At 41.1% G+C, this 13,624-nt stretch overlaps 1 protein-coding gene across 2 annotated transcripts in view; it reads right to left on the bottom strand.

The window, feature by feature from the left end:
- The window catches only part of NXPE3 (neurexophilin and PC-esterase domain family member 3), a 53,304-nt gene that overhangs the window by 4,081 nt on the left and 35,599 nt on the right, over positions 1-13,624 (bottom strand). Inside the window, exon 7 of one of the 2 annotated variants that reach the window (XM_030861077.2) lies at positions 939-1,145. The exons of the other annotated variant lie outside the window; for it this stretch is intronic. Within the exon in view, the coding sequence (XP_030716937.1) occupies positions 939-1,145 (207 nt within the window). The remainder of the gene's footprint in view (positions 1-938; positions 1,146-13,624) is intronic. 2 annotated transcript variants of the gene reach the window in all.

The following is a 13,624-nucleotide window of genomic DNA, read 5'->3' as shown; positions in this document are numbered from 1 at the left end:
GAAGGGAGTTTGGGGGAGAATGGATACATGTATATGTATGGCAGAGTCGCTTTGCGGTACACCTGAAACTATCACAACATTGTTAATCGGCTATACTCCAAAAATAAAAAGTTTAAAAAAAAAATTTAAAACACACAAACAAAAAAACCCAGTTCCCACAGAACTATTCATCAGCTCTCTAAACTCTAAGTGGGGCCTTTAGTCCTGCTGCCCCAAATCCATCCCTCCTCACTCCACCCACACCACTTCCAGGAAGAGGAAAAGGCCCACTGTGAATAAGGGATGGCCCTCCCATGAGTGGGGTTTTATTCCAAGTCTGGAGAGCTTCCCCAGAGCCCAGCAGGGAGACCAAGAAGCTAAGAAGACTGGGACTGACCAGAATCTCCCTTGCTGGGAGGCAGCTCCACCTCAGAGTCACACCAATGGACAGCCCAAGGGGTGAGCAGGGATGGCTCTGCCGCATGGATGCATTAAAATGCGTGACAGTTTCGCTGCCTCCTTCCACTTGAATCTATGATAGACTTGGAGTTGGACCAAACAGAACTAGAAGAGAAACAACTGGAAATGTTCACTTCTATCTCACAGCCCAGAATGCTAGATGTAAAAGACACCTGTGAGGTGATAGTGTCCTGCTGCCTCAGCTCACACTTGGAGAAGTGAAGCCCTGAGAAGTAGAAGACTCGTCCAGGGTCACACAGCTCATGAGTGGTATGAACTTCAACAAGCAGCCAGTGCTTTCATCGATGCGTCACAGCCCCACCATTGATCAGAAACTATCACTCATCTCTCCAAGGTTAGGACACCTCTTCAGTCCTACAGAGAAATAACTGCTTCCTCACCTGATGCCTTTCTTCAGGCACCGGACTGGGTCTGCTTATTTCAAAGTTGAATTTTGTATGTGTGGGAAAGAGTTATGAAACAAAAAGCAAAGTACCAACCTGGAACAAATGTAGTGAGGTATTCAAACCATTGCCTGATTGTCGAGTCACCAAATAAATACACCACTTTTCTCTGTAAGCATTCTGTAATGTTGTCAGGGTCATTAAACTGGCGCATCTTAAACTTTCTGGGCCTCCACTGATTTTTGTAATAATAGCCAGAAGGAAAAGTTCCTAAGCCTTGAGATAGTTCTAGGTTGTTGGTTTCTGGAAAAAAAAAAAAAAGATATTCTGAAATTCTCCTCCAACAAACCATACCTAAAAAATGTTCCAAGAAACACAATTATGCCCCTATGTTTGTTAGCTTGCTGGCTACGGATAACATTTCCTGCCATCACATCTCAAAGAAATCCCAGACTTCCCCCCTCCTACAAAAAGTTCTCCTTTGCACAAAAATAGGAAGATCTGAAGTGTGTGTGAGGGTGTTTGTGGACACGCTCAAAGGGGAAAGGGGACGTTGATCATTCCCTCAGATTACGCATGTTTTTCTCAAAGCCAAAAATAAAGGCAGGCCAAAACCAAGGAAATGTGTAGATGTAAGCATTGTCCAGCACTATCCCAGAACAGGAGAAGAACTTCTCATCCAAATGCCTGTGAGGCAAGTAAAAATTTAAATTCATATTTTACATATGCATAATAATATTAGTTCACACTGTTTCTCAGCCCATTAAAAAGAAAAGTTTCAATCCATGGGTCCTACAATCAAATATTAACTCGGAAAACCACCACTGAATACAGAAAACAAACCAATGACACACATTCTAAAGATTTACTGCCCACAACACAAAAGGTTCAGAAGTCTTTATGCACAATGAACAATATTCAAATTGTATCAGCAGTGTGTACTCATGGTTGTAGCCTAGCTACACATGATAACACAAGTGCCGGGATACCTTTCAGAGAAACTCAACACCTTTCTGCCCTAACACCTCCCTCAGAAAATGCCACTGCAAAAATGGCACGCTTTACGTGCTTCAACAGGGATGCCTAATATTTCTTGCAGGTTTACTCTGCACCAGACACTGTTCTGAGCAATTAAATTTATTATCTCATGGGATGCTCACAATAACCCTTTAAGGTAGGTCCTATTATCCCTACCTTTCAAAACATTTAAGCAACTTGATCCAGAGATAGTATGTAGCAAAGCCAGGATCTAATCCAAGCCGGTGAGCCCCAAAGCCCATGCTCTTAACCACTGTGTTACATCGCCTCTCAAAAAGAGATGTTAATAGATATCTTTCTTTTTGGCTTTTTTCCTGAAAGAGTACATTTATTCATCTCTAACATTTATTATTCAAACCTGCAATCTTCAAATAACCACCAATCATTTTATATCACTCCCTTACACAGCCCAAAGTTGAAATCTTGATCATATTCCAGTAATTTTAGAGTCTCACCTGTTAAACCACAATTTAAAATCCAAATGCTCAGAAATTTAAATTTAAATATGACTCAGAAATTTAAATTTAAGTGAGTCTCCTATTTGTGACTATTTTCAGCTTCTTTGACTTCTTGATATTATCTCTATACTAAAAATTATTTTGGAAGGAGACCTTCAAGATGGCGGAGGAGTAAGACGTGGAGATCACCTTCCTCCCCACAAATACATCAGAAATACATCTACATGTGGAACCACTCCTACAGAACACCTACTGAACGCTGGCAGAAGACCTCAGACCTCCCAAAAGGCAAAACACTCCCCACGTACCTGGGTAGGGCAAAAGAAAAAATAAAAAACAGAGACAAAAGAATAGGGACGGCAACTGCACCAGTGGGAGGGAGCTGTGAAGGAGGCAAGGTTTCCACACACTAGGAAGGCCCTTCGCGGGCGGAGACTGCGGGAGGCGGAGGGGGGAGCTACGGAATCGGGGAGGAGAGCGCAGCAACAGGGGTGCGGAAGGCAAAGCGGAGAGATTCCTGCACAGAGGATCGGTGCCGACCGGCACTCACCAGCCCGAGAGGCTTGTCTGCTCCCCTGCCGTGGTGGGCGGGGGCTGGGAGCTGAGGCTCGGGCTTCAGAGGTCGGATCCCAGGGAGAGGACTGGGGTTGGCTGCGTGAAGACAGCCTGAAGGGACCTACTGCACCCCAGCTAGCTGGGAGGGAGTCCAGGAAAAAGTCTAGAACTGCCTAAGGGGCAAGAGACCATTGTTTGGGGTGCGCGAGGAGAGGGGATTCAGAGCACCACCTAAACGAGCTCCAGAGATGGCTGTGAGCCACGGCTCTCAGCGCGGATCCCAGAGACGGGCATGAGACGCTAAGGCTGCTGCTGCCGCCACCAAGAACCCTGTGTGTGAGCACAGGTCACTATCCACACCTCCCCTCCGGGGAGCCTGTGCAGCCCGTCACTGCCAGGGTCCCGTGATCCAGGGACAACTCCCCCGGGAGAACGCACGGCACACCTCAGGCTGGTGCAATGTCACGCCAGCCTCTGCCGCCGCAGGTTCACCCCGCATTCTGTACCCCTCCCTCCCCCCGGCCTGAGTGAGCCAGAGCCCCCAATCAGCTGCTCCTTTAACTCTGTCCTGTCTGAACGAAGAACAGACGCCCTCAGGTGACGTACACGCACAGGTGGAGCCAAATCCAAAGCTGGACCCCAGGAGCTGTGTGTACAAAGAAGAGAAACGGAAATCTCTCCCAGCAGCCTCAGGAGCAGCGGATTAAATCTCCACAATCAACGTGATGTACCCTGCATCTCTGAAATACCTGAACAGACAACAAATCATCCCAAAATTGAGGTGGTGGACTCCGGGAGCAACTGTAGACTAGGGGTTTGCTTTCTGCATCTAATTTGTTTCTGGCTTTATGTTTATCTTAGTTTAGTATTTAGAGATTATTATTATTGGTAGATTTATTGATTGATTTGATTGCTCTCTTCCTCTTTTTTTTTTAATAGATATATATTTTTTTCTTTTTTCTCTTTTTGTGAGTGTGTATGTGTATGCTTCTTTGTGTGATTCTGCCTGTATAGCTTTGCTTTTACCATTTGTCCTAGAGTTCTGTCCATTTTTCTGTTGTTTTTCTTTTTTAGTATAATTTTTAGCACTTATCATCATTGGTGGATTTGTTTTTTGGTTTGGTTGCTCCCTTCTTTCTTTCATTTTTTATTACTTTTTAATTTTTTTATTTTTAATAATTACTTTTTAATTTTTTATTTTAATTCTTCCTTCCTTCCTTCCTTCCTTCCTTCCTTCCTTTTTTCTTCCATCCATCCTTTCTTTCCCTCTCTCTCTCTCTCTCTCTTTCTTTCTTTCTTTCTCCCTTTTCTTCTGAGCCGTGTGGCTCACAGGTTCTCAGTGCTCCGGCTGGGTGTCAGGCCTGAGCCTCTGAGGTGGGAGAGCCGAGTTCACGACATTGGTCCACCAGAGACCACCCAGCCCCACATAATATCATCAGTCACTGAGAGCTCTCCCACAGATCTCCATCTCAACGCTAAGACCCAGCTCCACTCAACGACCAGCAAGCTACAGTGCTGGACACCCTATGCCAAACAACTAGCAAGACAGGAACACAACCCCACCCATTAGCAGAGAGGCTGCCTAAAATCATAATAAGGTCACAGACACCCCAAAACACACCACCGGACACGGTCCTGCCCATGAGAAAGACAAGATCCAGCTTCAACCACCAGAACACAGGCACTAGTCCCCTCCACCAGGAATCCTACACAATGTACTGAACCAATCTTACCCACGGCAGGCCAACACCAAAAACAACGGGAACTACGAACTTGCAGCCTGTGAAAAAGAGACCCCAAACAGAGTAAGTTAGGCAAAATGAGAAGACAGACAAACACACAGCAGATGAAGGAGCAAGCTAAAAACACATCAGACCAAACAAACGAAGAGGAAATAGGCAGTCTACCTGAAAAAGAATTCAGAGTAATGATAGTAAAGATGATCCAAAGTCTTGGAAATAGAATGGAGAAAATTCAAGAAAGGTTTAACAAGGACCTAGAAGAACTAAAGAGCAAAAAAACAATGATGAACAACACAATAAATGAAATTAAAAATTCTCTAGAAGGAATCAACAGCAGAATAACTGACACAGGAGAACAGATAAGTGACCTGGAAGATAAAATAGTGTAAATAACTACTGCAGAGCAGAATAAAGAAAAAGCAATGAAAAGAATTGAGGACAGTCTTAGAGACCTCTGGGACAACAGTAAACGCACCAACATTCGAAATATAGGGGTCCCAGAAGAAGAAGAGAAAAAGAAAGGGACTGAGAAAATATTTGAAGAGATTATAGTTAAAAACTTCCCTAATATGGGAAAGGAAATAGTTGATCAACTCCAGGAAGCATAGAGAGTCCCATACAGGATAAATCCAAGGAGAAACACGCCAAGATACATATTAATCAAACTATCAAAAATTAAATACAAAGAAAAAATAATAAAAGCAGCAAGGGAAAAACAACAAATAACATACAAGGGAATCCCCATAAGGTTAACAGCTGATCTTTCAGCTGAAACTCTACAAGGCAGAAGGGAGTGGCAGGACATACTTAAAGTGATGTAAGGGAAAAACCTACAACCAAGATTACTCTACCCAGCAAGGATCTCATTCAGATTCGACAGAGAAATTAAAACCTTTACAAACAAGCAAAAGCTAAGAAAATTCAGCACCGCCAAACCAGCTTTACAACAAATGCTAAAGGAACTTCTCTAGGCAGGAAACACAAGAGAAGGAAAAGACCTTCAATAACAAACCCAAAACAATTAAGACAATGGTAATAGGAATATATATATCGATAATTACCTTAAATGTAAATGGATTAAATATTCCAAGCAAAACACATAGAAGTGGCTGAATGGATACAGAAACAAGACCCATATATACACTATCTACAAGAGACTCACTTCAGACCTAGGGACACATACAGAATGAAAGTGAGGGGATGGAAAAAGATATTCCATGTAAATGGAAATAAAAAGAAAGTTGGAGTAGCAATTCTCATATCAGACAAAAGAGACTTTAAAATAAAGACTATTACAAGAGACAAAGAAGGACACTACATAATAATCAAGGGGTCAAACCAAGAAGAAGATATAACAATTGTAAATATGCAGGCACCCAACATAGGAGCACCTCAATACATAAGGCAAATGCTAACAGCCATAAAAGGGGAAAGCGACAGTAACACAATCATACTAGGGGAGTTTAACACCCCACTTTCACGAATGGACAGATTATCCAAAATGAAAATAAATAAGGAAACACAAGCTTTAAATGATACATTAAACAAGATGGACTTAATTGATATTTTGAGGACATTCCATCCAAAAACAACAGAATACACTTTCTTTTCAAGTGCTAATGGAACATTCTCCAGGACATATCCTATCCTGGCTCACAAATCAAGCCTTGGTAAATTTAAGAAAATTGAAATTGTACCAAGTATCTTTTCTGACCACAACACTATCACACTACATATCAATTACAGGAAAAAATCTGTAAAAAGTACAAACACATGGAGCCTAAACAGTACACAACTTAATAACCAAGAGATCACTGAAGAAATGAAAGAGGAAATCAAAAAATACCTAGAAACAAATGACAAAACATGACGACCCAAAACCTATGGGATGCAGCAAAACCAGTTCTAAGAGGGAAGTTTATAGCAATACAATCCTACCTCAAGAAACAAGAAACATCTCAAGTAAACAACCTAACTTTACACGTAAAGCAATTAGAGAAAGCAGAACAACAACAACAACAAAAAAACCCAAGTTAGCAGAAGGAAAGAAATCATAAAGGTCAGATCAGAAAAAAATGAAAAAGATATGAAGGAAAGAATAGCAAAGATCAGTAAAAGTAAAATCTGGTTCTTTGAGAAGATAAACAAAATTGATAAACCATTAGCCAGACTCATCAAGAAAAAAAGGGAGAAGACTCAAAGCAACAGAATTAGGATTGAAAAAGGAGAAGTAACAACTGACACTGCAGAAATACAAAGGATCATGAGAGATAACTACAAGCAACTATATGCCAATAAAATGGATAACCTGGAAGAAATGGACAAATTCTTAAAAAAGCACAACCTTCTGAGACTGAACCAGGAAGAAATAGAAAATATAAACAGACCAATCACAAGCACTGAAATTGAGATTGTGATTAAAATCTTCCAACACAAAAGCCCATGATGAGATGGCTACACAGGCGAATTCTATCAAATATTTAGAGAAGAGCTAACACCTGTCCTTCTCAAACTCTTCCAAAATATAGCAGAGGGAGGAACACTCCCAAACTCATTCTATGAGGCCACCATCACCCTGATACCAAAACCAAACAAAGATGTCACAAAGTAAGAAAACTACAGGCCAATATCACTGATGAACATAGATGCAAAACTCCTCAACAAAATACTAGCAAACAGAACCCAACAGCACATTAAAAGGATCACACACCATGACTAAGTGGGATTTATCCCAGGAATGCAAGGATTCTTCAATATATGCAAATCAGTCAAATTGATAGGGACTTTCCTGGTGGTGCAGTGGTTAAGAATCTGCCTGCCAATGCAGGGGACACAGGTTTGAGCTCTGGTCCAGGAAGATCCCACATGCCGCAGTGCAACTAAGCCCGTGCATCACAACTGCTGAGCCTGCACTCTAGAGCCCGCGAGCCACAACTACTGAGCCTGCGTGCCACAACTACTGAAGCCCACACACCTAGAGCCCATGCTCTGCAACAAGAGAAGCCAATGCTGCAATGAGAAGCCTGTGCACCACAACAAAGAGTAGCCCCCGCTCACCACAACTAGAGAAAGCCCATGCCCAGCAATGAAAATCCAACGCAGCCAAAATCAATCAATCAATCAATCAATGAAATAAACCATATTAACAAATTGAAGGAGAAAAACCACATGATCATCTCAACAGATGCAGAAAAAGCTTTGGACAAAATTCAACACCCATGGGCTTCCCTGGTGGCGCAGTGGTTGAGAATCTGCCTGATAATGCAGGGGACACGGGTTCAAGCCCTGTTCTGGGAGGATCCCACATGCCGCGGAGCAACTAGGCCCGTGTGTCACAACTACTGAGCCTGCGCGTCTGGAGCCTGTGCTCCACAAGAGAGGCCGTGACAGTGAGAGGCCCGCGCACCACGATGAAGAGTGGCCCCCACTTGCCACAATTAGAGAAAGCCCTCGCACAGAAACGAAGACCCAACACAGCAAATAAATAAATAAATAAATTACTAAACTCCTTCCCCCAACATCTTAAAAAAAAAAAAAAAAAAAAACACCCATTTACGATAAAAACCCTCCAGAAAGTAGACATAGAGAGAACTTACCTCAACATAATAAAGGCTATATATGACGAACCCACAGCTAACGTTGTTCTCAATGGTGAAAAGCTGAAACCATTTCCTCTAAGATCAGGAACAAGACAAGGCTGTCCACTCGCACCACTGTTATTCAACATAGTTTTGGAAGTTTTAGCCACATCAATCAGAGAAGAAAAAGAAATAAAAGGAATCCAAATCGGAAAAGAAGAAGTAAAGCTGTCCCTATTTGCAGATGACATGATACTATTCATAGAGAATCCTAAAGATGCTACCAGAAAATGACTAGAGCTAATCAATGAATTTGGTAAAGCAGCAGGATACAAAATTAATGTACAGAAATCTCTTGCATTCCTATATACTAAGGATGAAAAATCTGACAGAGAAATTAAGGAACATTCCCATTTACCACTGCAACAAAAAGAATAAAATACTTAGGAATAAATCTACCTAAGGAGACAAGACCTGTATGCAGAAAACTATAAGACACTAAGGAAAGAAATTAAAGATGATACAAATATATGGAGAGATATACCATGTTCTTGGATTGGAAGAATCAACATTTTGAAAATGACTCTACTACCCAAAGCAATCTACAGATTCAATGCAATCCCTATCAAACTACCATTGGCATTTTTCACAGAACTAGAACAAAAAATTTCACAATTTGTATGGAAACACAAAAGACCCCAAATAGCCAAATTCTTTTCTCTTGACAAAGAAAAATGGAGCTGGAGGAATCAGGCTCCTGGACTTCAGACTATACTACAAAGCTACAGTAATCTAGACAATATGGTACTGGCACAAAAACAGAAATATAGATCAATGGGACAGGATAGAAAGCCCAGAAATAAACCCATGCACATATGGTCACCTTATCTTTGATAAATGAGGCAAAAATATACAAAGGAGAAAAGACAGCCTCTTCAATAAGTGGTGCTGGGAAAACTGGACAGCTATATGTAAAAGAATGAAACTAGAACACTCCCTAACACCATACACAAAAATAAACTCAAAATGGATTAAAGACCTAAATGTAGGCCAGACACTATAAAACTCTTAGAAGAAAACATAGGCAGAAGACTCTATGACATAAATCACAGCAAAATCCATTTTGACCCACCTCCTAGAGAAATGGAAATAAAAACAAAAATAAACAAGTGGGACCTAATGAAACTTAAAAGCTTTTGCATAGCAAAGGAAACTATAAACAAGACAAAAAGACAGCCCTCTGAATGGGAGAAAATATTTGCAAATGAAACAACTGACAAAGGATTAATCTCCAAAATATATAAACAGCTCATGCAGCTCAATATTAGAAAAACAAAAAACCCAATCAAAAATTTGTAGAAGACCTAAATAGACATTTTTCCAAAGAAGGTATACAGATTGCCAACAAACACATGAAAGGATGCTCAACATCACTAATCATTAGAAAAATGCAAATCAAAACTGCAAGGAGGTATCACCTCACACCAGTGAGAATGGCCATCATCAAAAAATCTAGAAACAATAAATGCTGGAGAGGGTGTGGAGAAAAGGGGACCCTCTTGCACTGTTGGTGGGAATGTAAATTGATACAGCCACTATGGAGAACAGTACGGAGGTTCCTTAAAAAACTAAAAATTGAACTACCATATGACCCAGCAATCCCACTACTGGGCATATACCCCGAGAAAACCATAATTCACAGAGTCATGTACCACAATGTTCATTGCAGCTCTATTTACAATAGCCAGGACATGGAAGCAACCTAAGTGTCCATCGACAGATGAATGGATAAAAAAGATGTGGCACATATATACAATGGAGTATTACTCAGCCATATAAAGAAACAAAATTGAGTTATGTGTAGTGAGGTGGATGGACCTAGAGTCTGTCATACATAGTGAATTAAGTCAGAAAGAGAAAAACAAATACCGCATATATAACACATATGTATGGATTCTAAAAAAAAAAGGTTCTGAAGAACGTAGGGGCAGGACAGGAATAAAGACACAGACGCAGAGAATGGCCTTGCGGACACTGGGAGGGGGAAGAGTAAGCTGAGACAAAGTGAGAGAGTGGCATGGACTTATATATACTACCAAATGTAAAACAGATAGCTATTGGGAAATAGGGAGATCAGCTCGGTGCTTTGTGACCACCTAGAGGGGTGGATAGGGAGGGTGGGAGGGAGACGCAAGAGGGAGGAGATATGCGGATATATGTATATGTTTAGCTGATTCACTTTGTTATAAAGCAGAAACACACCGTTGTAAAGCAATTATAATCCAATAAAGGTGTTAAAAAAGAAAAAAAAAGAAAAAAATTATTTTGGTTTTACTCCCTTCAAAGAAGATGCCCTATTTGACAGTGCATACTTAATCTTTTTTCTTAGGTATCTGCTAATGCTTTGCAGGTTCAGGGTCTAAATTGAAAAGTACACAGAATTGTAAATGCTCTTTTGGCCAATGTGATTATCAAAGAAAAATGAGGGTTAGGGTAAACACTCGCTTGGCTTATTCAAAAGCAATTTCTCAACATGCTACCAAGTGTGGCTTTACCATGTCACCACACCTTGCCCAGAGCTCCTCACTGTTATCATCACATCAAGGCTGCACAGGCCAGAGAGCTCCTGAGCAGACACCTGGGGCATAAAGAAAACATTTACTGGAATGGGAATTAAAAGTGATTTTGAAGTCACAATATTTACCACAGTTAAGTCTGTAGACTCAGTAGCTGAGTCTACTGTCAAATAAGGGTCATAAAGAAACGGGTATATCATACAGGAAACAATTACCATTTCCATTCAAATGTTAATTATATTTACTATCAGAGTTAAGTCAAGCAAAACAAATCAATTACTGAACCTGACATTAATTCTTTAAACATGCAGCGCTAGATAACAGAACATATTTTTAAAGTGAAATGTGTTTACCTACATTGCCCTCTTATGGTCAACTGGGACAAAAACATTTCCTGACTAATATGATTTCAAGCAGTCTGAAGTTGTTTAAAAAGTCAGTGTTGCTTGGAGCTCAGAATGCATTTTCACATAAGATATCTGAGATATGAAAGCCCCTTAAATCAATAATATAATTCTTAATGTACTGTACAAGTGGAATGAAAATAATTAAAAAACAAAAATGAGTTATTACTCAATTTTATGGTTGTCTTGAACATTGATGGTGAAGGAAGTTTACAGGCAGGCGATTGTAAGAGCAGATATAAAGATCTTTATGCAAAATCAGGAGGGACAGTTTTGATTATTTGCAAGTAAGGTCCCTGCTTCTCTAAAATGTCCTGGCTTAATAAATAAATAAATAAATTAAATAAAATAAAATGTCCTGGCTTCTCTTTAAAAGCCGACAGCTTACATTTTCCTCCAAAGGGCATCATCCCATATCATTCATTAGCCATAATAAGGGCTATTTGGACCACAAATGTGACAAAACGAGAGCGAAAAAGGCAGAGATAAATTTTCCTAAATGATCTAGAAAGAGCTGGACGAGAGGGATACTGTGTGAATTAAGGGTTGGAGGTGTGAACACAGGTCCCTTAATTTTCTGGCATGGAGTTAGAAGTAAGAACAGTGAAAGGCTGACCAAAGGGAGAACGTGGTTCATGAAGGGAAGGAAAGACAAGTCAGAGAAGAAATCGAGGCAAACAATTCCCTGGCCAGGGAACATGAGCACAGGAGTGCCCGGGCACCACCTCGGGGAGGTAAGGAGTGAGGATAGCGTGCCAAGCTCTGGGCATGCCCCGTCCAGTGCTGGGAATGTGAGGAGGTCCTAGCTACTCAGCCACCATACTGGTTTGAGTTTCCCCCCACAAAACCTTGGGAAATTGATTTTTTTCCATTCTATTTTAGTCCCCTAAAACTCTGCATTTTACAAAGGAAAGATAAAAATGCTATGTGAGGTAGAAATACCTGTAGATTCAGAGAATGTTGAAAGGGACCTCAGAGAATAGCTAGTCCAAATGTCTTTTAGAGGTAAAGAAAGCAAGTCAGAGTGACTTGCCAACGTTTCTCAGAGTTGAAGAGACAGGAGGTAGCAGAGATGGGACCATTTACAGAGACCTACATTTATTATTGAAACGGCTGTGGGCTTCCTTTCCCCAAATGATATCAGTTTGCTGGATGTTATGTGTAGGATGTGAGTCCTTTGATTTCCTAAGTTAATTGGACCTGGACCTTGGTTTCATTATCTGTAAAACGGACAAACTACTAGTTATTCTGAAGGGCTGTTGTGAAAATTCGATACTGTAATAGTGTGAAAGTGCAGTTGTCACAATAAAGGGCCATACTGGAATGCTGGAAATATTCTATACACTGTAAACATTCTATATCTTGATCTGGGTGGTAGTTAATTAGTTTTCTATTGCTGTGTAACAAATCACCACAAACTTAATGGCTTAAAAACAAGGGGCATTTATTTTCCCACAGTTCTGCACGTCAGGAATCTGCACGTGGTATGGCTAGGTTCTCTGCTCAGGATCTCACAAGTGGAAATCAGGATGTTAGCAGGGCTGTGTTCCTTTCTGAAGGCTCTGGAGAAAAATCTGCTTCCAAGTTTGTTCAAGTTGTTAGCCAAATTCAGTTCCTTGTGGTTATAAGATTGAGTTTCTCATTTCCTTGCTGGTCGTCAGCCAGGGAATGCCCTTCAGCTCCTAGAAGCTGCCTACATTCCCTGCCCCATGGCCTCCTTCATCTTGAAAGCCAGCAATGAAGTATCTCCCTCACATGGAATCCTTTTCACACTTTCAATCTCTTTCTTCTGGAAGAACCTGGTCCCTGTTAAGGACTTATCTGGTTAGGTCAGATCCACCCACGAAAATCTCTTTTTTTTTTTTTTTTTTTTTTTGTGGTACGCGGGCCTCTCACTGTTATGGCCTCTCCCGTTAAGGAGCTCAGACTCCGGACGCGCAGGCTCAGCGGCCATGGCTCACGGGCCCAGCCGCTCCACAGCATGTGGGATCCTCCCGGACCGGGGCACGAACCCGCGTCCCCTGCATCGGCAGGCGGACTCTCAACCACTGCGCCACCAGGGAAGCCCAATCTATCTTTTTTTAAAGTCAACTTTGTCATATAATTGAAGGGACGGGTTTATATAAGGGCATGGATCATTGGGAGTCATCTTAGAATTCACCCTACAAAGATATGTACACATGTAAAACTCCGTCGTACTGTATGCTTATGACCTGTGTGCTCTATTGCATATGAGATAAATTTCAATAAACAGAGAAAATAGTAAAAAGCTATAAAGATGTTGATATTTATCCTATTGCTATTAAATCTAGTCCTATCCTAAACTTTCAGTAAACTCCCCCAAAAATATGAGCTCTAGTTTAGTTGCTGATGAGGTTAGAAGCCATCAAGGTCCCACACCATTAGGCTATAATGGTCTGAGGACCACAGT

The sequence above is a fragment of the Globicephala melas genome, chromosome 4 (assembly GCF_963455315.2).
Source record: "Globicephala melas chromosome 4, mGloMel1.2, whole genome shotgun sequence".
NCBI lineage: Eukaryota > Metazoa > Chordata > Mammalia > Artiodactyla > Delphinidae > Globicephala > Globicephala melas.
This window is presented reverse-complemented; position numbering and strand designations above follow the sequence as displayed.